At 40.0% G+C, this 23,669-nt stretch overlaps 1 protein-coding gene across 1 annotated transcript; it reads right to left on the bottom strand.

The window, feature by feature from the left end:
- Nucleotides 1-296: 296 nt before the first annotated feature.
- Nucleotides 297-17,795, bottom strand: nacad (NAC alpha domain containing). The gene is made up of 9 exons (XM_073846458.1): nucleotides 17,517-17,795; nucleotides 5,687-10,441; nucleotides 5,357-5,602; nucleotides 5,182-5,270; nucleotides 4,916-4,987; nucleotides 3,813-3,959; nucleotides 1,967-2,098; nucleotides 1,623-1,745; nucleotides 297-418 (listed from the first exon to the last, which is right to left on the bottom strand). Exons 1-9 carry the CDS (start codon nucleotides 17,599-17,601, stop codon nucleotides 404-406), a joined length of 5,664 nt encoding a protein of 1,887 aa, XP_073702559.1. The 5' UTR covers nucleotides 17,602-17,795; the 3' UTR covers nucleotides 297-403.
- Between the last annotated feature and the right edge of the window lie 5,874 nt (nucleotides 17,796-23,669).

The raw sequence follows: 23,669 nt of genomic DNA, 5'->3' as shown, positions 1-23,669 counted from the left end.
ATAACTTTAAAACATGCTTCTATAATAAATTTTAGTGCAATTTTAGTGCCATGTGAACTCTTTCTGCTTGCAAGATAAGATAAATACACATACCCCAAGGGAAATTTCTAAAAAAAAAAACTTCAGGTCAGATTCAAAACAGCTTTGAGGACATAAGCTTTTATTTCTACAATCCTCTGATCTACCATCTGAGCCATTAAGGCAATATTAAAAGTTTGTTCAAAATGTATGACGATACATTTTTGTTCGTAAGGTGCATTTATATGATTCGTAGATAATGTTGGGAAACGAACAGCTCTGGTTGTAACAGATTTATTTCAGCAGGAGTTTGGGCGGTGCAACATAGCAGCATTACTTGGGGAAGAAAACACGCAAAGGGGCGGGAAAGATGTCTTTTCCTCTTTTACATGGTCAGCTCCTGAGAATAGACACAAAAGAAGAAATATCAATAGCAATCAAAGGGTTTGCTTGTGTTTGTGAACTACCGATGTATTTGCAGGGAACAGATGACTGAAAATCCTCTCAGGATTATAGTAACACCTTAAAAAATTTGTGTTAACAGTAATAACTGATTAAAAAACAGTTAAAATGTAACACATACAGTTGAAATATACATACGCCTTGAAGAATCTGCAAAATGTTAATTACCAATTTACCAAAATAAGAGCAATCATACAAAATGCATGTTATTTTTTTATTTAGTACTGACCTGAAAAAATATTTCACATAAAAGACATTTACAATTGAACCTGTTCAACCTGTCCTTTGTTTGTCCTGAGCAGTTAAATTGCCCGGTGTTCTTCAGAAAAATTCTTCCTTGGTTTTTCAGCATTTTTGTGTATTTGAACACTTTACAACAAGTTTTGACACTGAGGACAACTGAGGGACTCGTATACGACTATTACAGAAAGTTTAAATTCTCACTGATGCTTCAGAAGGAAACACAATACATTAAGCCAGGGGGTGAAAACTTTTGAACAGAATGAAGGTGTACATTTCTTATTTTGCCTAAATATCTTTTTTTTTTTCCATTTAGTACTACCCTTCAGAAGCTACAGAAGATACTTACATGTTTCCCAGAAGACAAAATAAGTTAAATTTATTTACCCTGATCTTCAAATTCTTAATGCATTAAAATCATACAGTCATTGTTGGAAAGGGTTCAAATACACAAAAAAATGAAGAACAGTGGGCAGTTTAACTGTTCAGGACAAACAAGGGACCCATTAACAACTATTACAAAACAAACAAACAATCAAAAAACACAGCGGAGGATAATTCTGGTGACAACACAGTATTAACAATCAAATGTAAGGCCATTTTTATAAATTCAACTATTATTTTCTCTTGTGGACTATATGTAAACATCTTTCTTGTGAAACATCTTATTCAGGTCAGTACTAAATAAAAAATAACATGCATTTTGTATGATCCGTCTTATTTTGGTAAAATAATGAACATTTTGCAGATTCTGCAAGGTGTATGTAAACTTTTGACAACAAATGTAAGGGGAATTATAGTGCTGTTTTATGGGAATTTGAATTGGACGGAATCTAGTGCAAAATTAAGCAGTACATTGAATGTACAAATGCTGAACGGCTAATATAAAAGCAATCTCTCACCATAATGGCATTGACAATGTCATTCTTGTTGTGGCGCAGTGCACGGACTGCTTTAGCTCGAGACACGTTGGCCTGTGCCATCACCAACTCGATATCTCTCTGCTCCAGCCCACCCTCATCCAGCTAAAAAACAGAGAAAGAGAATATGGTTCATATTAAATCAGCTGCTTCATTAAAGCAAGCATATTTCTGAAAGGAAAAGGCCATCCAAAAACAGTGTCATTCATTTTGTCATTATTTACTGACATTATTTCTTCCACAGAAATTTTTGGAACAAAAGAAAGCTGGGTAAATAATGACAGAATGAACTATTCTTTTAATGGATGAAAATGTAAAATGTATACCTCCTCTTCTTCCTCGCTCTCTTCTTTTATGGTCAGGCTTGGTGTGATGTCTGACGGCAGAGGTGAGGGGTCAAGAGGAACCTTAAACTTCTCTGCCGCTGCCTTGTGTACCTGCTGTGACAGGTCTTCAATCTTTATAGAGAAGAAGAGACAGTCAGAGAGCACAGATAAAGATCAATGAACACAGTTCCAAGATATAAATATTTAAATATTCATCTTGCAATTGGAAATCTGTGCTGCTGTAGACAGATTTTAGAAGATATCCTTGCATATACTGGTCCTTCTCAAAAAATTAGCATATTGTGATAAAGTTCATTATTTTCTGTAATGTACTGATAAACATTAGACTTTCATATATTTTAGATTCATTACAACATAACTGAAGTAGTTCAAGCCTTTTATTGTTTTAATATTGATGATTTTGGCACACAGCTCATGAAAACCTCAAAAAATTAGCATATCATGAAAAGGTTCTCTAAACGAGCCATTAACCTAATCATCTGAATCAACTAATTAACTCTAAACACCTGCAAAAGATTCCTGAGGCTTTTGAAAACTCCCAGCCTGGTTCATTACTCAAAACCGCGATCATGGGTAAGACTGCCGACCAGAAGGCCATCATTGACACCCTCAAGCAAGAGGGTAAGACACAGAAAGATATTTCTGAACGAATAGGTTGTTCCCAGAGTGCTGTATCAAGGCACCTCAGTGGGAAGTCTGTGGGAAGGAAAAAGTGTGGCAGAAAACGCTGCACAACGAGAAGAGGTGACCGGACCCTGAGGAAGATTGTGGAGAAGGACCGATTCCAGACCTTGGGGGACCTGCGGAAGCAGTGAACTGAGTCTGGAGTAGAAACATCCCCAGGTCAAGCCACTTTTGAACCAGAAACAGCGGCAGAAGCGCCTGACCTGGGCTACAGAGAAGCAGCACTGGACTGTTGCTCAGTGGTCCAAAGTACTTTTTTCGGATGAAAGCAAATTTTGCATGTCATTCGGAAATCAAGGTGCCAGAGTCTGGAGGAAGACTGGGGAGAGGGAAATGCCAAAATGCCTGAAGTCCAGTGTCAAGTACCCACAGTCAGTGATGGTCTGGGGTGCCATGTCAGCTGCTGGTGTTTGTCCACTGTGTTTTATCAAGGGCAGGGTCAATGCAACTAGCTATCAGGAGATTTTGGAGCACTTCATGCTTCCATCTGCTGAAAAGCTTTATGGAGATGAAGATTTCATTTTTCAGCACGACCTGGCACCTGCTCACAGTGCCAAAACCACTGGTAAATGGTTTACTGACCATGGTATTACTGTGCTCAATTGGCCTGCCAACTCTCCTGACCTGAACCCCATAGAGAATCTGTGGGATATTGTGAAGAGAAAGTTGAGAGACGCAAGACCCAACACTCTGGATGAGCTTAAGGCCGCTATCGAAGCATCCTGGGCCTCCATAACACCTCAGCAGTGCCACAGGCTGATTGCCTCCATGCCACGCCGCATTGAAGCAGTCATTTCTGCAAAAGGATTCCCGACCAAGTATTGAGTGCATAACTGAACATAATTATTTGAAGGTTGACTTTTTTTGTTTTAAAAACACTTTTCTTTTATTGGTCGGATGAAATATGCTAATTTTTTGAGATAGGAATTTTGGGTTTTCATGAGCTGTATGCCAAAATCATCAATATTAAAACAATAAAAGGCTTGAACTACTTCAGTTGTGTTGTAATGAATCTAAAATATATGAAAGTCTAATGTTTATCAATACATTACAGAAAATAATGAACTTTATCACAATATGCTAATTTTTTTAGAAGGACCAGTACAATAAGAAAATGAACAAATTAAGGGAAAATACCAACCTTGGCCTCTCCAAAGACTATGTAAATATCTGAGGCAGGGCTTTTGAACACATCTGGACGTGTAATAACAAAGAGAATATTCTTGGACTTCCGAATGGTGATGCGTGTCACTCCGTGGATTTGTTTTAGCCCGAGTTTTGACATCGCCTTGTAATGATAACAACCACATGGAGGAAAAAAAGTAGGTCAGGGACTTTGCGCACAATACAGTGTATAACCCTTGGTATTAAGACTTGTATGACTTAATATAACAAATGATGTCTCTTATTAATATATATATAGTAGAAAACCCATAAAAGACTTAACCATAATAATCCACATTGTTTTACACATATTTTGGACTATGGGGGGTACAATTATTTAAATGACGTCAAATGACTGCATTATGCAAGCTGTTGCTATTTTTACTGCGATACAACTCAGAAAATAAAATACCGATACGTTCCCACTTCCCACATTGGTTCTATTTTCAGTTGAAGGGCAAGACAAGCAATGTAAATCTTCACTGATTTTTTTCTAGTGATATGAGGAGAAAAGAATGAGAAGATGCCTGTGTATGAATAAAACTGCCTAAAGACCTGCGTATTTGTTCTCTTCAATTTTAGTAGACCATAGCTACTGAAAGAGTTTACAAACGGCAGAGACAAGAAATGCTAGATGCCATCCTGGCAGGGATGTGAACATGCCGACGCTTGTCATGACGACGCAGCCACTGAAGGCGTTTCTCAGCTTGGATTTCACTCGATATCCGGGGGTGTTTAGACTTCTTGTGGGGAAAATCGATGGTGCAGCATTTGGTTTAGCCCTACATTTATATACATTGCCACCTGTAAGCTCTTTCAGTTGCTGTGGTCATCGAATCAGTATTGTGTTGCGGTAAAAATAGCATCAGGTAGCATCTCACCAAGTGCAACCATTTCACATCATAACGGGGCACACATAGTCCAAATTTTGTATAAAACGATGTGGATTTTTTAAACGTAAATCTTTTATAGGTTTTATACTACATATTTCAGATACATCGTTTATGTTATATTAAGCCAACAATTCTTAATACCCGGAGTTCCTTTTAAAACGACATGAAACTGGATGTGCAGTCCTACCTTTCGTGCTTTTTTCTCACTTCGACTTTGTTTGGCTCTGCTCACTGACTCATCAGCAGGTGAGTGTGATAGCTATGAAAAAAAGAGAAGATGTAAAGTATTAAGAGAGCAAAGTAGGACCTTAACATTGTTCATACAGTGGACTCAACTAGACTCAAAAGTCACCTCTAAATAATGCTGCACCAAAGTGATTTTTTTCCTGCTTGTTCAATTTAGTTACATCTGTAATGCAGTTTATGAAAATCACTCATGAATCTACAGCCCACCTGAGGATTTGAGGGTCTCAGCAATGTCCCACTGGGTTCCTCTAGCTCAGGCACTGAGCCATCACTGTCTGTTTCATTACCTGAACCTACTAAAAGAAAGAGGAAAAAAATACTAAAATTGCTTTGCTTTGTTAGAGACCATAAAGAAGGTACTTGAGAAAGATGGTGAACATACTATTGTTTTTGAAGGGGAGATCCATATCCTCTGGGCCTTTTGATCTGTAGGTAATTGGACACATGTCTCGCTCTATACTCTGTCGCTCAGCTTGCTTTGTTTTTACCAAGTAGTCTGATCTTGGACTGATGCAGGGGAGCATCTCTCTTTCATCTGACTGAATCAGTGTTCTTTGGACATGGGTACTGTCTGTTTGTCCAGTGGATGTTGTGGATTGGGACTGTTGTGTTCGGTGTCCCTTAAATACTACTCAAGAAAAACACATGATAAGTATACAGTTAAATACTAATGATTCCTAGGATAAAACAAACTAAACAAACAAAAGTTTACCTGGAGGGTTCTCATGTCTGCATGGCCTTGCTGTCATGACTGTTCTCTCACTTTTGTGATCGAATGTGTCTTGAATAGGAACCAAAGTTGGTGTTTGTTCCTCTGCTTTCCATGCTGCTAATTCTATACTCCTTATTGCAGGAGTCCGAAGGGGACTTTGATAGTCAAGTTGGCTGGGTTTGTTATCTGGAGCTGGTTGAGTACTTGAGAAGGCAGCAGATGTTTGGGAGATGTCATGGATGGGCTGTGACTCCTGAATGGGGGTAGAGAGATCTTCCTCCTGGACAACTGTGGATGAACATGTTGGAGAGACCCTGTCTTGTTCTGAGCTGTCCACCCTGAGGGATGAACTGCCCCCTACGTGATTGTCATTGATGTCTCTTGTGCTTTCTGTCAAACTCAAGGAACTGTCCAAAAGTTCTTTCTGCCCATCTGGCCTTGTAAGATCTGTTGTCTGAGTTACAACTTCTGGCTCTGTATGAACAGACTCTTTTGGATCAATACAGCTAGGGTCAGGGGAGTGAAAAATAGATTGTTCTGGTGTTTGATCAAGTTCAGTGTTCTGTGTTATAGAGACATCCTCTTTCTGCTGAGTTTCACCAAATTCATCTCTGATTGAAAATCTATTAAAACTTGGGGCATGATTACCTGTAGTCTCCATTTCCTTTCCTTGGCACTGGATCTTTTCATTTTCCATTGAGGCTGTATCTGCAGTGTTGGTTTTAATGGCATCAATTACCTTTGGTTTTGTGGCATGACCTGAATTAGCAATCTGTTCTGTTTTTGGTGTTGTCTCATCACTGTCAGCTTGGGAAAGATCTGATTTATGTGTATCATCATCAAGATTTTTGTTCTGCTCCAAAAAGGAAGAATTCTCTGTTAACTCTTGTTCTTCTTTCTTTTGACATGTTTTTAATCCCTCTTTTCCTGTCTCACGTGAGTCAGTTTGATCTATCTCCTGATCCTGAGCGTCAGTTGTAGTCTCTTGTTCAAGAAGTTGTCTGTCAGTGGTTTTAGCTTCATCAGTTATTGTTTCATTTTTGACGTGTACTCTTAACTGAATTACTTTCTCTCCCACAACTTCATTTAAAGCCCCATCATAGGAATTTGATGTCTCTTTATGTGAAACAGAAATCTCTTGTAAAACTGCTTCTTCTGAGGAGTCAACAATCTTAATATCAGTTGGTTTCTTTCTGAATGTGAAGGTGCCAAATGATCCTCCTTGCAAGTTAAACATGAGCTTGTTTTCCGAGATGGAGTCAGTGTTTGTTTGTTGAGAATTTGAATGACCCTGATTTGGACCAAGATTATCTGATTGGTTAGAAATGACTGTCTTTGAAGAAGATCCACAAAGATCAGTGTGCTCTGTGGAAATACTTGCTGTTAACGTGACATTATCAGGTTCTTGACAAGATTCCAGATCCTGAGACTGTTCAGAAGTTATTTCATCACTTTCCTTCCTTAATGAGTCTGAAGATAAATCCTCTGGAATGTTGAAGTCTGTATTTGGAGTTTGATCTTTCCCATCTTTTCCATCATCTGAAAGCATATTCAGTGTAAGCTGTGATGGAGCACTCAGGATTAAGGGCGTGCAAGTTGTTTCTGGATCATTCCATGATGGCACCAGACTCTTATCAGAACTGCAATGTATGAGTGGATTGCTCTCTGGATTTTGAAGGTTATTTGCATCATCTTCACCCCCTCCTGCCTCTGAAAGATCTTGAATCGATCTCCAGCTGGCTATGTTTGACTCAACCACACCAACATCGATGTCTGCTATTTTCTCTTGGAGGTCACAATATCGGTTGTTGTCCTCATCATCACCCATGATGTCTTCTCCAGTGGCGATGTTATGAGTGACCGGCAAACCTTTACTGTGAACTGATCTAGCTATTTCACACATGAGCAGATTTTCAGCCTCAAAGTCACAGCATTCACCTAAAGACAAAGGATCCCTTGGTGTCCAACTCTCAGAGTAGAGTTCCCTTTCCGTCATACTGCTCTCAGAGTTCTCTTTCTTTGGTGAAATGACAAGTCTGCTGTATGTGGAGCAGGACATATTTTGAGAGGTGTGGTTTACGTCATCATTGCCAGGTTGATTCTCTGTCAGATTATCTTGATTCATAGAACGTTCAAATGGTAAAACATCAGCAGATGTTAAGTTATCTGGCACCTCACACAGTTCAGGATAGGCACAAACTGGAATGTTTGTGGGGCTGCAGTCATCCAGGTATGTTAGTTGTGGCACTCCCTTATTTAGGTCATTGGTTGCGGTTTCTGCTAACTGCAGTGATGTGTCCAACTCCATACTATTTCCATTTTTCTGATCCAGTTCCTGGATATCATCTACTTTAGTCTCGTAGCACATGTTAGCAGCCGTAGCACCTGCCACACAGGAATTAATTGTACTATCATTTTGCTCTACTTCGTCTTGAACAAAAGATACTGCTGGATCATCTGTGGGAATCTGCTGTCCTTTCTCTGAAGTTACCGTGACTATTGAGGGTTCTATGCTCTGTTTGCCTTCCTCATCCATTGTTTTGATCTGTACAGTCAATCCTTTTGAAAGCTCACCCTTTGTTTCTGAAATTTGTTGTGCGATTACGCTTTCACTAGGAACACTGCAGTCTGCCAGATTCTCTTGCTGTTCTACACGTGGAAGCTCAGATGATCCGGAAGATATTTCCATTTCACTCTCACTGCCAGAAGATTCAGGTTTTGCATGGCTTATAGACTGCACTGGTTCATCGGGCCCAGGAAACTGTTGGGAGACTTCAGCATGCTTCTCTGTGGAGTACAGATGATCATCTTCATCCCCATTATAAGACGTAGAATCAATCGAGTCCTCAGTGTCATCCTGATAAGCAAAGGACTCATCTACGCCCTCGTTTATTGAGTTCTCTGAAAGGGAATTTAAGAAAGATGCAGAGGTGTCATCTTCAGTTGGGTCTTCAGCTCCCTTTTCAACCTTCAAAGCTGCCTCTTGTTGCACTGCCTCGTCATTATCCACATCTTCATCATCACACTCATCTTCATCATCCTCATCATCATACTCATCTACATCGGCTTCCTCCTCTCCAGCAGCATATGCATCCACATCATTCCCCTGCTCATCATCAGTGGGGAACAGGGTTATATCCATGGAATCTGCCTGGAATATCAGGCTTCCGTGGAAAGGCAACATTGAAGCAGGAATCATTGCATCACCAAGCCCGTCCTCTCTAGAATAGCCATGGAACAGAGGAGCAGAGGAACCTATCTCGAGATATAAACTATTACTGCTATTACTTTCTTCGTCTACAGTCTCTGGAGAGTGGGTGACAGGGGTTTGGCTCTCTGTATCCAGTGTAGCTGTTGCATTATCCTCTGGTGTTAGAGGGTGATCCAGGCTTACAGATGGCTCTGAGAAACAGGCATTGAAATCCATTTCAAGACTTTGAAGTGGATTAATAAAAGTTTGAGTTGCATCAGGGGCTCTCTGGAAATCTCTAGAGACCACAGACACCCCTCTATCCTCCTGATAGTCTGTTTTTCTCCTGCTGCTGCTACTGCTCTCTTGTGTAGAAACATGTTCTGTCATCCAATGAGGACTACAGGTGTCCCTTGTTAGTAAATCCGCTTCACAGGCAACATCTTCCAGCAGCTCCGGCATTTCAGGTTTACCCAGACAAGCATCCCTCTCGTTACCATGTCGATCATCTCCGAGCTCATCGCCGATCTCTGAGAGGGACCCCACATAGCAAGCAGGAGCTTCTTGCAATTCTGCCTCAGCTGTTAAGTTTGGGGAGCATGAGTGGGAGGTGCTGGAGGTGTATGAAGTCCAACTGCCTCCTTCAGCAGTCATGTAGGAACCAGAGGGGGAGGTAGGAGGGGAGCACAGATCAGACTCATCAGTTGGGGAACCTGGACTTTGGCTCGGGCTGCCTGGACGCCATTGTTGCTTGAGGTGTGAGCAGTAAGCCATCTTAATGGGGGTAGAAGGGGCTGTATAGTAGCGATCAGGATCCAGTCCTGGAAGGACACCAATGCGTTGTGGGTCAACAACATAGGGAGGCTCGGAAAATGACAAGGAAGGCACTTCACCCTGAGATAAAGACAGTGGCTCTCCCTCATTGTCTGGGAAAAGAGTACTGTTGTCTGTCAGTTCAGCATCTCTTACTTTGGACTCTAGGACTTGACGTTCAAGTATCTGACCTATGCTTTTCTCCTGTTCTGGAACTGAAGTCAAACTCTTAGCCTGATCCACAGTAGAACTCCCTTGACCAGTGTCTAGTTTTGCATTTTCATCTAGCCCAATATGACATTTCATGGAAGGTTCTGAGGGCTGGTGCCCAAAACTCTGTGTTTCTTGACCTGTCAGTTTTCCAAGCAACACTCCACTTTGAGTCTCCATGTTTCTCAGCAGGGCTTCCTGCCCCATTACCACCCTTGAGTCCATGGTCTCTGGCTCTTGAAAGTCACTTTCTATTTCTGATCCAGTTAGGACTTTGATCCGTTCCATTTTCACAGGACCTCGTCTGCATGCTCCTCTACCAAACCGCCCTGTTAGTCGGCCGATATTTCCAGAATGCCCTTCTAATTCAAAACTTGCACCCTCAGGCTGTGGGCGAGGAGAAGTGGTTGGTTTGGCCATTACCAGGCGGGGTCCAAATGGAGTACATAGTGGAGACAGTTTTGGAGGGCTGCTGGGAGAAGGACTGGAGGCACTGTCTGTTGGAGTTGAGGCTGAAGAGCTGGATGTTTGACCAGACAGATCTAAAAGATAAAAAAAAAAAGAATGACCATACATCAGTGGAAAGCTTATTTATTCAGTTTTAAGTTTATTAATAAATAAAAATCTCAATTTCAATTGTCACTTATGACTAGTAGTTTGGCTAAGAAAATGTTTATAATATGTTTTACAGCAATCAGAAACATCCTAACAATATAGTATATTATAAAATTCCTTTTTGAAAAGAATTATGAAATGCCTAATAAAACAACCTCAAACTTCAATCAGCCAACTGATCTCTTTTTATCCACCTATGCTGCCCCATACATGAATAGTAGTGCACCTTAAATGTCACCATATGAAATATTCAGTATAGTATTGCAAAAGGTCATCTGAACTGCAGATATATAAAGTGTTTTAAAATGAACTGTACACAATAAATCCAGCAAAACAAATCAATTTCAATTTTATAAGATAATCTATCTGCACTATCCAAAGTAGTGTAATATAGGGTGAGATAACATTACAGGCCAAAACATACTTGTGATACCATAACCATTTGGTACGGGTGTTTTAAAATAAAATTGTTTACAAGTCCTAATCAAACTTAAAGATATCATGGCTGATCTTCTATTGTAATTGCATTCAGGAGGAGTGTGGGTTTTTGGTGGGGGTGTGATGAGGCCTGAATGGTCAGCCCCGTGGGGAGCATTTTAATGTCCAGGGAGTAATTGGATGTCTTTGAGAAACAAGGCTCTTTTTGCCTGCATGGCAAACTCAGAGTGACAGCATGGATTTTAAAGAGAGCAAAATAAGCAGCAGTGTCAGCAAAAAAAAATATTTTTTTCCTCTCAGGATTTCTAACACAGCTGCATGCACTTGAACAAACAATGCATTTACATGAAAAGGACAGAAAGTGAAAAAAAAGACGTAGTATGTGTACTCAGATAACTGAATTAGGGAAATTGTTTATTTGAAAATACCTAACACTTTATTGTTAAAGAGTATGGGGAGGTAAACTGTCATAGCTGCAAAAGTCAATAGAGATATGATACAGGCAGTAATAGTAGCTCATTATACTCAACAGATGCATGACATTCACATGACATTCAGTGCATGCTGAATTTTTCTAAATTATTAGTACAGAGTAGTTCCAGTCAGAGCTCTTTACCCACTGCACTGATTATCTGACAGGTTGGTCTGGGGCAAAATGGAGTTGTTATTAGATTATTTCCTCTTTCTCACATCAATCTCCCAGCATTACAATAACCTTCCAATAGACTCTGGTCATATGGGTTTTCGATAAAAAATATATGTTTTGCAGTTTGTAACATAGCCATCCTTCAATGTAAACCGTCTGCAAAGTTGTTAATCAAAAAAGAAATTGTCTTTCAAAAGAAAGAGTAGTTTCTGAATCTGAATTTTACCTGTTACCGATATACGTCACTGGGTAATACATTAGCATAATCCCCACCTGCCTGCGAAATATGAACACTCTAACCTCCACACTTCCCTAGTTAGTGTGTTAACATCATGTCGAGAAGATGCTATGTTCTGCGCTGTGAAAGCAAGTTTGTTTTGTAATTTTTTTTTTCAAGATACCACAGCAATACAATTTAAACCTTTTGTTGTGTAATCGACATTTCATCGAGAACTACTTCACTAATCCTTGCAAGTTAAACGCAGGATTCGCCAAAGACTTGTCCATGGAAGATAAGTCCATACCTTCTTTATTTGGACAAACAAGCGCCTCCAAACCACAACCTGTAAGTATGATTAATATGTTATGTGTACATTTTCAACTGAGTGCTCAAAACAAAAAAGTTTTTGTGCTTATTCCAGATGAACCATGATATGTCCTACTGAAATTATTCTGATAATTCTCTGTGAACCTACGATTTCCTAAGAAAGTGTTGATTAATGTAGACTGTCGTTGTTCCAATTACTTTGTTTAATAATAAAGAATGTAGACATATTTTGGTTTACAAACTTGTTTCATCAGTTAGTCACGTTAGCACTCGGCTAACATATCTACCATTATTATTTTTTGTTAAGTGTTTACAGATTAGCAGCTAAACTTCAGCTGTGGGCACGATTCACTTGCATTGTATACGGAAAAACCAATCACAACAGACTTGGCCAGCTGACCAATCAGAGAAGAGTAGGCTAATGGAAGGGAGGGGTTTAACAACCTTAAACTCAGAATTACAGTCATGGCCAAAAGTTTTGAGAATGACAGAAATATTAGTTTTCACAAAGTTTGCTGCTAAACTGCTTTTAGATCTTTGTTTCAGTTGTTTCTGTGATGTACTGAAATATAATTACAAGCACTTCATACGTTTCAAAGGCTTTTATCGACAATTACATGACAAGAGTCAGTATTTGCAGTGTTGGCCCTTCTTTTTCAGGACCTCTGCAATTCGACTTGGCATGCTCTCAATCAACTTCTGGGCCAAATCCTGACTGATAGCAACCCATTCTTTCATAATCACTTCTTGGAGTTTGTCAGAATTATTGGGTTTTTGTTTGTCCACCCGCCTCTTGAGGATTGACCACAAGTTCCCAATGGAATTAAGATCTGGGGAGTTTCCAGGCCATGGACCCAAAATTTCAACGTTTTGTTTCTCGAGCCACTTTTGCCTTATGGCATGGTTCTCCATCGTGCTGGAAAATGCATTGTTCTTCACCAAACTGTTGTTGGAAGAAGTTGCTGTTGGAGGGTGTTTTGGTATCATTCTTAATTCATGGCTATGTTTTTGGGCAAAATTGTGAGTGAGCCCACTCCCTTGGATGAGAACCAACCCCACACATGAATGGTCTCAGGATGCTTTACTGTTGGCATGACACAGGACTGATGGTAGCTCTCACCTTTTCTTCTCCGGACAAGCCTTTTTCCAGATGCCTTTAACAATCAGAGGCTTCATCCTCAGCAGTCCATTCGCCATACTTTTTGCAGAAGATCAATCTGTCCCTGATGTTGTTTTTTGGAGAGAAGTGGCTTCTTTGCTGCCCTTCTTGACACCAGGCCATCTTCCAAAAGTCTTGGCCTCACTGTGCGTGCAGATGCGCTCACACCTGCCTGCTGCCATTCCTGAGCAAGCTCTGCACTGGCGGCACTCCGATCCCGCAGCTGAATCCTCTTTAGGAGACGATCCTGGCGCTTGCTGGACTTTTTTGGACGCCCTGAAGCCTTCTTAACAAGAATTGAACCTCTTTCCTTGAAGTTCTTGATGATCCTATAAATTGTTGATTTAGGTGCAATCTTAGTAGCCACAATATCCTTGCCTGTGAAGCCATTTTTATGCAGCGCAATAATGGCTGCACGCGTTTCTTTGCAGGTCACCATGGTTAACAAAGGAAGAACAATGATTTCAAGCATCACCCTCCTTTTAACATGTCAAGTTTGCCATTATAACCCAATCAGCCTGACATAATGATCTCCAGCCTTGTGCTCATCAACATTCTCACCTGAGTTAACAAGATGGTTACTGAAATGATCTCAGCAGGTCCTTTAATGACAGCAATGAAATGCAGTGGAAAGTTTTTTTCGGGATTAAGTTAATTTTCATGGCAAAGAAGGACTATGCAATTAATCTGATCACTCTTCATAACATTCTGGAGTATATGCAAATTGCTATTATAAAAACTTAAGCAGCAACTTTTCCAATTTCCAATATTTATGTAATTCTCAAAACTTTTGGCCATGACTGTACTTCGAATGAATCATTTCGAAATCATTGCAAAGTGCTTCTAATATTAAATGTATATTCTGTGAAAATTACAATGTTTTCTGACCTTAGATGCATTTAAACCTGTTGTAGCGGGCTCCAACATAATGTTAGGACACTTTAAAATACCATATGACCTGCTTTTTCATGTGGATTATCTTTACAAGCTCATCCTTTTGACTCAGTTTCACACTTCGACATCGCCATTGACATGTTGTATCCTCAACTTTTTTGTTCCACAAGATTTTGAAAAAGATGATTTTTGAAAATACACCACTGAAGTGTTGCTGGGAACTCTAACAGGAAGATTTTCTAAGTTTGTCCTTACAACATCAGAGACTTGGCATGCAAGCAGATTAACCTGACTACTTGAAAACATCAGCAACACTAAAAGGCCAAGTTGCAGACCTAAATACCCTGAACTAATGTAGGCTTGCCCACACACACACACACACACACACACACACACACACACACACACACACACACACACACACACACACACACACACACACACACACACACACACAAGCACACTTCCTGTCACTCCTTTAAATTGATTTTGCCTCTCTGTGTTTTTCCTTTCCCATTTGTCCATTGTCTTCTCTTTACCCTTCTCGTCATGTGTATCACTCTCTTTCTCTGTATCACAATCTTATTCCCTCCCACTTGTCTCTCTTTTTGTGTCCTAAAAACATCACCAGAGGGCAGATCCATTTTATTGTGCCATAATAGTGTGTATAACTGTGTGTACAACCATTTGAGCTAAATTGTGTGTGTGTGTGTGTGTGTGTGTGTGTGTGTGTGTGTGTGTGTGTGTGTGTACTTGACAGCAGAGACTAAAGGCTAATTGTTCTGCTTAGTCATGATTCAAAAAGATAACGTCACACCTTCTGTTTTCTGCACAAGGCAGTACTGTTTTGGAGCTGTATGCAAAGCGATCCTTGTGTGTGCGAGTGTTCACAAGTAAGAGGGGCCTTTGTTGCCACAAAAATGTCATTTGCAGAGCAAAATCACTACAGGGAAAGGCAGTAGTGTGTTTTGTTTATACTTATGTGTGCACACTTTGTCAGCACACTTACTCCTACTCCAAGTTACAGCTGCTCGAGGCACCTCCTCAAATAAAACAACAGATGGGGTTATGTTTGTGTATGCGTGTCCGACCTCATTCTTGATTGCCCTTCACTCTGAGACCCCTGCTGTTTGCCAGGTAGGATGAGCAGGTGGTGCTAGAGTTCACCGCTTTGGATTTAAAATCTAAAAACTGTGATTTTACTGTTAAACATGATGTGGGACAATGGAAGTGAGTTGATATCGTTACCATTCCGAATGCAGTTTCATATCCCTGCTGAAAAAAACAGATGAAACCAGCCTAAGCTGGTTGGCTGGTCTTAGCTGGGTTAAGCTGAAAGTAACTGGTTTTAGCTGGTCTCCCAGCCTGGCTAGGCTAGTTTTAACTGGTTGTTCCAGCTGGTCTCCCAGCCTGACCAGCTAAGGAAGTGGCCAAAAACCCTCTAAAACCAGCCTGCTGACCAGCCAAAACCAGGCCAGATGACCAGCTAGAAACAGCCAATCAGCTTAGGCTGGTTTTAGCTGTTTTTTTTTTCAACAGGGATGCTTACATTCTTGCGTAAGTCCTGAGGAATATCTGATGCAAGAGGGGGATTCTACAAAATTTCAATAGACGTCAAACATCAAATTCAAACATCATGTTCATTGACGCAATAATTATTGCGATGAAGAAAGATATGCATTGTTCGGATTTTCTGAAGACTTTCTGAAGCAGTGGCTGACTGAACAATGCTTTGTCCTTAGAGACAACTGAATCTAAATGATGAAACATCCCTGTTATCTTACTAACAGATTCCCCAATGGTAGGTCTCTTGTGTCAGCTGCAATATGATACTTGTCAACAAATAATACTTTCATAGCTTTCATGTTTTATGGCTTTTATTCTGAGAAAGTCATAGTGGGTTACATATGGAAGTGACCTTGTTAATACATGCTTTACACAGACAAATTAACCCCAATTGTCTGATCATCTAATGTCTGACCTATCAGATTCCTTGGTATGTGTGTGTGAGTGTAAGTGTGTGTGTGATGTAATTGAGAGGGACTGAACAGAAGCAGGCCACGCAAACCCGATCAACATCCACTCAGCTTATCTAGCGCTCATACTGTGCCAACACATTATTCAATTAAAGAACATCTCGGGTACTTTCAAAAGGCCTTTAAATATTTAATAGCAAGAACGAAATGCAAATCAATTGGAAATGGAAAGCTCTCATTTTTGTAACAAAAGCGTGTGGATTGTATTATAGCTGATGCACCTATTCTTTTCTGAGCACGCAAAAGTAACATCAAGTATATTTGAATGCTGACAGTAGAAATTATACACAAAACTGCATCTTCGGCAGGTGGGCCCACAAAAAATGCTGTCATATTCCACTCTGCTGTTCAATACCACACCCTTATCACCACTAAGCACAAACATTATTGTCCCATCATCCCATCATGTTTTGTGACGACGAATTCAACATGTTATAGGCAGAGTTGACCGAGACGACTACAAATTTTACAAGCCCTCAGTCCCAGGTCTCCTTTCTTCTTATTAGTTCAGTCATCTAAAGATAGTGCCGACAAACTGTCACACATGAGGGTTCTCTTTTTTAGGGCAATCTTTCCGCTCCTTCAAACACACACATACACACGCACTCCTGGAAAATTCCATGCCTCCTTGCAGATTGGGCTTACTTTGCTAAGTATTCAATGTGATAAGGCTGTCTAAGCACACTTAGGGTCCCAAACATCTTAGCAGACAGTTTTTATAATCATTCACTGCATCAAGACAACTAACTCCATTACAAACCAAGTGCTTAGAATTTAACCACCTACCATTAGCACAAGATGGAGTACCAAAAACAGTTTGTGTTAAAGCTACTAATCAAGCTCAGTTTCGTACAAAGCATACAGGCATCTTTTCCTAGATAAAAAGCATCTATTCTATATCTTATCCTAAAATAAAATCTAATATCAGATCAGTGCCATTTCATTCAGGCATGTTATGGACGCCTATGCACTTGTCCTAAACAGCCTTGATTCCAACTGATGCTGTAACTTGGGGTCCTGAGAGTGATGCTGTGTCATGCTCTTGTAATTGCAGGCAGGAATGAGGAGTGTGTGTGTGTGTGTGTGTGTATGTACTACAACCACTTAGCGCAGATAATGCTTTTTTAGGACTCTGCTGGATGATCTTTCTGGGTGCGGCTGGACGTTTTGCTAATTTCTGGTTTACTATCCTAGCAGATAATTATAGTAGACACATGCGTTCCTTTGTGCACTTCCACATACATCCCTCATGTAGCATGCTGTAAGGTTTGTGTTTACTTACCTGGTGATGGCAGCTCTGACTGTGGGTCTCCAGAGTCCAGAAGGCCCTGCGTGGGGCCGCTTCGATGTGCAGTTTCACCGGGCATCTCTGTGTGGCACAGCCTCTGACGCACTGCCTAAAAAACAGGAGCCAGTAAACTGCGGACAGAGAAAACGAGTGTAGGATGTTGCCTCCTCAGCGCAAAGATACAGATCCGTGTTCACTGCGTGTGCATTGATGTCAGCGTGCATGTGAGAAAGAGAGAGAGAGAGGCTGCAGAGCCACGCCGGTAACAGCATGGGAAATCTGAGTGTGAGCCGCAGTATTCTCTCTGATTACGAGAGAGCCCTCCCCAATCAGACTCTCTGTCGCTTTCATTACCCCTCCCTTCCTCACTGCTGTGCTGCCTCATAACCTCACTCTCCCCCTCCCTCTCTCTCTCTTGCGCTCTCTCTCTCTCTCTCCTTCCCTCCTGCTCTCCCTTCGGCAAGTGGGTCTTGGACAATGATGTCAGCAGATTTCTGTATCTCTTGGAGGCTGGGGGATAGTAATACAAAACACAGCAGGCAAAAAGATAAAGATGCTGTGCACTGTAAAAACTAATCTAATCTGATAACCATGCTAAAAAGAAATTTTTGAACCAGCCGCTTGTTGGTTTTAGCTGGTCCCCCAGCTGGGCTAAGCTGCTATTTGACTGGTTTAGTGTCTGAAACCCCTTTAAAATCATCAAAACAGATTGGGAGATCTTCTAAAGTTGGTGTTGTGGGGCAATTTAGGTCCTCCCTCTCTATCAAATATCAGTAAATACCAAGTACATAAATATGATTTGAATTTAAAATATGTGTAAAATACCTTATTATAATTTAAAATATGTATATAATAGCTTATTATAAAGTGTATATAAAGTAAGGTTTTTGATGAAAACATTCAACGATTTTTCTCCATATAGTGGACTTCAATGGGAACCAACGGGTTGAAGGTCCAAATTGCAGTTTCAATGCAGCAATTATAAGGGTCTTGTCTAGCAAAATGATAAGTTGTTTTAGTTTTAACCACAAATGCTCATCTTGCATTAGCTCTGCGATGTGCATCTACGACTTTTATACATTACATAATAATATTGGAACAGTCACAAGTGGTCAGTTCTTTGTCTGTGTCCTCTGCATCAAAAACGTTCTCCAACTTCAAAATTATCTGACGTTGTTTTATCTGTTTTTGGTAAAGGCTGTTTGACTTTGCATTAGGGCTGGGCGATAAATCGAAAGCGATTCTAAGGCGCGTTTAGTGAATGAAGCCGGTACTTTGATTAGTAGTAAATCTCCATCACGTGCGTTCAGCTGCGTTCAGCTGGAGTGTTCAGAGGCGTAAATCACTGACAAGCTACGCCAAATCGCGCTAAAAATCGCATTCGATTCGATTCGATTTTGAGCTCGATTTGGCGTAGCTTGTCAGTGATTTACGCCTCTGAACACTCCAGCTGAACGCACGTGATGGAGATTTACTACTAATCAAAGTACCGGCTTCATTCACTAAACGCGCCTTAGAATCGCTTTCGATTTATCGCCCAGCCCTACTTTGCATGTTCGCTTTGTAAACACTGGGTTGGTTTTCCACCTACTTCATGTGTGACCTTCCAATGTGATTACGTAATGTGTAAGTCGTGGACACAGACCTCGTGCAAGATGAGCATTTGTGGTTAAAGGTGCAATAGAATGGAAAACTGTATTTACCTTGGCATAGTTAAATAATAACAGTTCAGTACATGGACATGACATACCATGAGTCTCAAACACCATTGTTTCCTCCTCCTGGAGGAATCTGGTGTTTGCAAAAGACAGAAAAATAGGTAAATTCCAACATAACACGACTATTACGCAATAGTCGCGATCGTTAATAGTTACGCCCTCAACATTTGCATAGCCCAATCATCATTAACTTCAGTACATCAGTAAAATAAGGCAAACCACTGAAGGGACATGGTTAACTTAATGCTAGCAGTAGCCTGTTAAATTGCAGTACATAAGATCTCACTTTCCACATAAACGGAGAGATGACTGCACTGATGATGCCGAATGATTTACAGATCCTGAGTATCACTGACAATTACTAAACTTATGTGGTAAGTACTTGTGTCGCTGCAGTATAACTTTACATAGAGCACATGCAATCACAATTGTGAGAGTAAAATGTCACTGATTCAAAATGGCAGATTCAACAAACCGCATATTAAAAGTGTCTAGAGCTCCAGCTATTGAGATGAGCTGCTCTGTGAAACAGCCAATCAGAGCAGAGTTCATCATTAATATTCATGGCCCTTCCAAATAAGGCAATAACAGAACATTTCATTCTAGGGACAAATCCTAGGGTTGTAAATGGACTTGTAATGGATTTTCTGGAGAATGTTTGCACTTTCCTATGCCATATACCTTCTATGTAGATATCAGAGAACAATTTAAAATATTGTATTAATGCATTCTATGGCACCTTTAAAAAAAGTATATACATTCAAATGTTTTTACTAGATAAGACCCTTATTCCTCGGCTGGGATTGTGTGGAGTCCTTTGAAGCTGCATTGAAGCTGCAATTTGGTACTTCAACCCATTTATCCCCATTAAAGTCCAATATATGGAGAAAAATTCTGCAATGTTTTCTTCAAAAACCTACTTTCTTTTCGACTAAGAAAGAAAGACATGAACATCTTGGATGACATGGGGGTGAGTAAATTATCAGAAAATTTCACTTCTGGAGTGAACTAATCCTTCAATGTCATTATAACCGTTTATAGTACGGGGCGTTAAATGCTTGAATCTGATTGGCTGACAAACGTTCTACTGGTGTGCATTATTTTCAGGGAAACGCACGACGAACATAGTTCCAGGCAGCACTTGACTGCATTACATGTCTATATCACTTCGCCACAAGATTACATACAGTTTGCACACACGTGACGTTAGCATACGCGCTAATGTTGTTAGCACTGTTCTGATGCACACACTTTATTGAGGTAATTCACAAGCATAATCTCTCTCTTTCTCTTTCTGTCTGTCTGTCTGACTGTCTGTCGGCCTGTCTAAACTTCATTATTAACTGCATTAGTTTGCTATTAACGGCTCAAGTGTTGTTACTAGGTCTAAAATGAAATTTTGGAATGAACAACAAAGGCATTGGATGAGCTGCGTAAGAAATTAATCCTACTCGCAATAGCGACAAAAACCGGACGAATGTCTTGAAATATATCATGTGATCGATGATATCTTGATCTTGAGGTGTGGTAACCGTAGTATAAGTGGAATAATTGACTTCGGTCTGTTGAATTCTACTAAAATAATGCACACCCGAGGTGTAATGGCCACAACGCCGTATTTAAACAACATTTATCATATAATGGTTTTGTAAGAATACATTTTTTTTGTAATTTTTTTTTTTTAGGCACTAAAGTTAGTACCCATTAAAACTAATTTGAGCCAGTAGGATTGCTTGGGCTCCAAATAGAGATCTGATTTTGAGGGAGGACCTGATCTGTCATCACATTGGCATGAAACGGAAGTATCGATTATTGTGGTGTATTAGTGAAACAGATTCCTGAACATGGCAGGATTTATTTTTTCCATTAGGAATCGATTGGATTATTGACGTTTGCTATTCTTGAAATCTTATCTGAGTGTCAGGTTGCTGGAAAGGAGGAGTGAACAAGTCATTACAGATGTTAATGGTCATTAAAATATGAAACAATGTGCATGGATAAATAAAAAATAAAAAAACGCAATATTCAATACCAAAAATAACAAATGTCAACTTTCATAGTAATCTTTTAATCTTTAGTCAAAAATATTAATGTCCCCACCTCACAATGACATCTCTTTTCTGATGACAGGTTCACTGGCACGAGGGTGGGATAATAATTCATAACCGTCCAGTAACCTGTCACTCACACGAGATTGCAGCAATTAGCAAACAACAATGATCCAATCAATTACCACTGGACCACAGTGCAATCCCTCACTACATGTATTCTTGTTCGACAAGACATTTCACCACATTTTACAGCAGGGAATAAAAAAATACAATTTCCATTTCATGCCAATTTTAAGATCAGAAAACCAGCACTGGGTGTTTTTTAAGCAAGAAGCAGTTACATGATAGACACGCTGCAGAGAAACAATAAAATCTTGTTCTCCACATCCCTCTCACTATACAACACATAGTCATTCCCAAGGGAGCATGGCATCAGTTTTAGTTTTAGCATCATGCCTTTAAAAAAAATCCCTGGCACAGATGTGTGTTTGGTTGTGACAGGTTGTCGAGTGAGATATTGTAACTATAATAAATTGTGCTATAAAATGTGTTCAATTCATATTGCAATTTATAAAAGTTTTGGAGTACCTTAAAATGACAAAGGAGTAAGAGGCCTGAGAAATACTCTTTTCATGATATTATTTCAAATCAAGATGATAAAAACAACATCTTTAAAAATCAATGGAACTGAGCTTCATGAAAGTGAGAGTGAGGGATACTGCAGTAAATTTAGCTACAGCATACTGGGCTATGTTTCCACGGCAACTGTGGGGGAGAACTCATGGATGCTTTAGAAAGGGAATCCAATATTCAGCAGCTTCCAGCACTGGCAAGACCTAGGGACTTTCCTGAGTTTTTCTTCTCTTTCTGCCTCTCACTTTCTTTTTCAAGCATCCGGATTGTTCTCTGGAATTTTAGGGAACTGGATGGCTAGAACAGTCAGACAGAGTGATAAAGCACCTATTCACTTCTCTCAATACAATTACAAATATTAAAAGTGAAAGTCAATAAGAACAGAGACAGACACATAAAGATGACTCACTACTTTGATTAATTCCAGAAAAAAGGGTCACAGGTTTTCCTGGTAAACTGATGGATCAGTTTACTCAGAAATGCACAGACACTACATTACAAAAAGTTTTTTTTACCAGAAATGAAACAGGCTTTTTCCCAAAAGATAATAATACGATGTACAAGACGCATCATTGTGAATGTTGTGTCAAGAATTTCCTGCAGAGGGCAGTGTAGTGCGGTGGCTGTACTGGAACCTGCAAAATTGTGTTCCTAGGGGGAAACAATTTAATGGTGCACCTCTAGGAACACATGTAGGTGAAAAGTTTGGAGGTTCCATTACTGAACAAAGGACCTTCACCCATTCAGCTCAAATTCAATCCTGAAGACGCAACTGGTATGAATACTGATAACATTTTAACTTGCGTTGATGTTAAATATAAGTTTGAAGATGTAAAATGTTAGTATTGTGTTTAAATTATGTGGATTTTGTTTAATAGAAATTCTTAGTGTTGATTGATGTTCAGTTGATGCAGTTTGATTTAAGTTGAATGAAATGGTATGTGGAATATTAATTTAACCAATATCTTTATTTGTATTAATGCATATTATTGTTTATATCTAATTTAAAGGTTATCAATCTTCTACTTGAACCTTCTACTTATACCTCAAGCACTAATTCTCATGCTACTTTGCCAAAGATGAGTTGGTCTCTTGCGTCCTTCAGTATTTGAGCCATTTTATCAAGTTTGAAACTTGACAGTTGATAACCAGCGTGGCAGTGAAGACAGCAGGATTAAAGGCCTAGAAGTCTCATAAAGCTGTTGACGCAGAAGTAGAATCATCTGAAATCATCTTGCAATGGCGCAGGAAGCTCTTGGGAAAACAGTGAAGCAGCTGAAGCAAGAGAGGACTTTGGCAAAAAGTGCATTCACTAGGCAAGCAAACTTCCTTAGCAGGGGAGTGAAACATATGGTAAAGAATAAATTACAAGAGGAGTTTAAAAAGCTTGTTTCTGAGGCAAGAAAGGTTGGCGAAACGAAACGATGAATACAGAGCTGGTCTACTAGCAGACATCGAAGCTGACGTAACGACTGGTGAAGAGGCTGAACTTGATAAGCAGCAGCAAGCTGACTTAGAAAAGACAATCCATGAATGTGAAGCAAGATTGGAAGAGGTAAGGAATATTGTCCTGTCCAACTTATGGTCGAGATATGGTAAAGATGAAATGGAAACGGCAATCCAAGAAGCAGAAAAAGCCTGTGAAAGAACTGCTGAAATACCTGTTATCGCTGTAAACAGAGATGGCTATGAGTTCCAGCTGGATAGTGCAAAGGGAATAATCCATGTGGATTCCAGCAGCAGAA

This window comes from Garra rufa, chromosome 9, assembly GCF_049309525.1.
Source record: "Garra rufa chromosome 9, GarRuf1.0, whole genome shotgun sequence".
Classification (NCBI taxonomy): domain Eukaryota; kingdom Metazoa; phylum Chordata; class Actinopteri; order Cypriniformes; family Cyprinidae; genus Garra; species Garra rufa.
The sequence above is the reverse complement of the archived record's forward strand: the minus strand, read 5'-3'. Positions and strand labels throughout refer to the sequence as shown.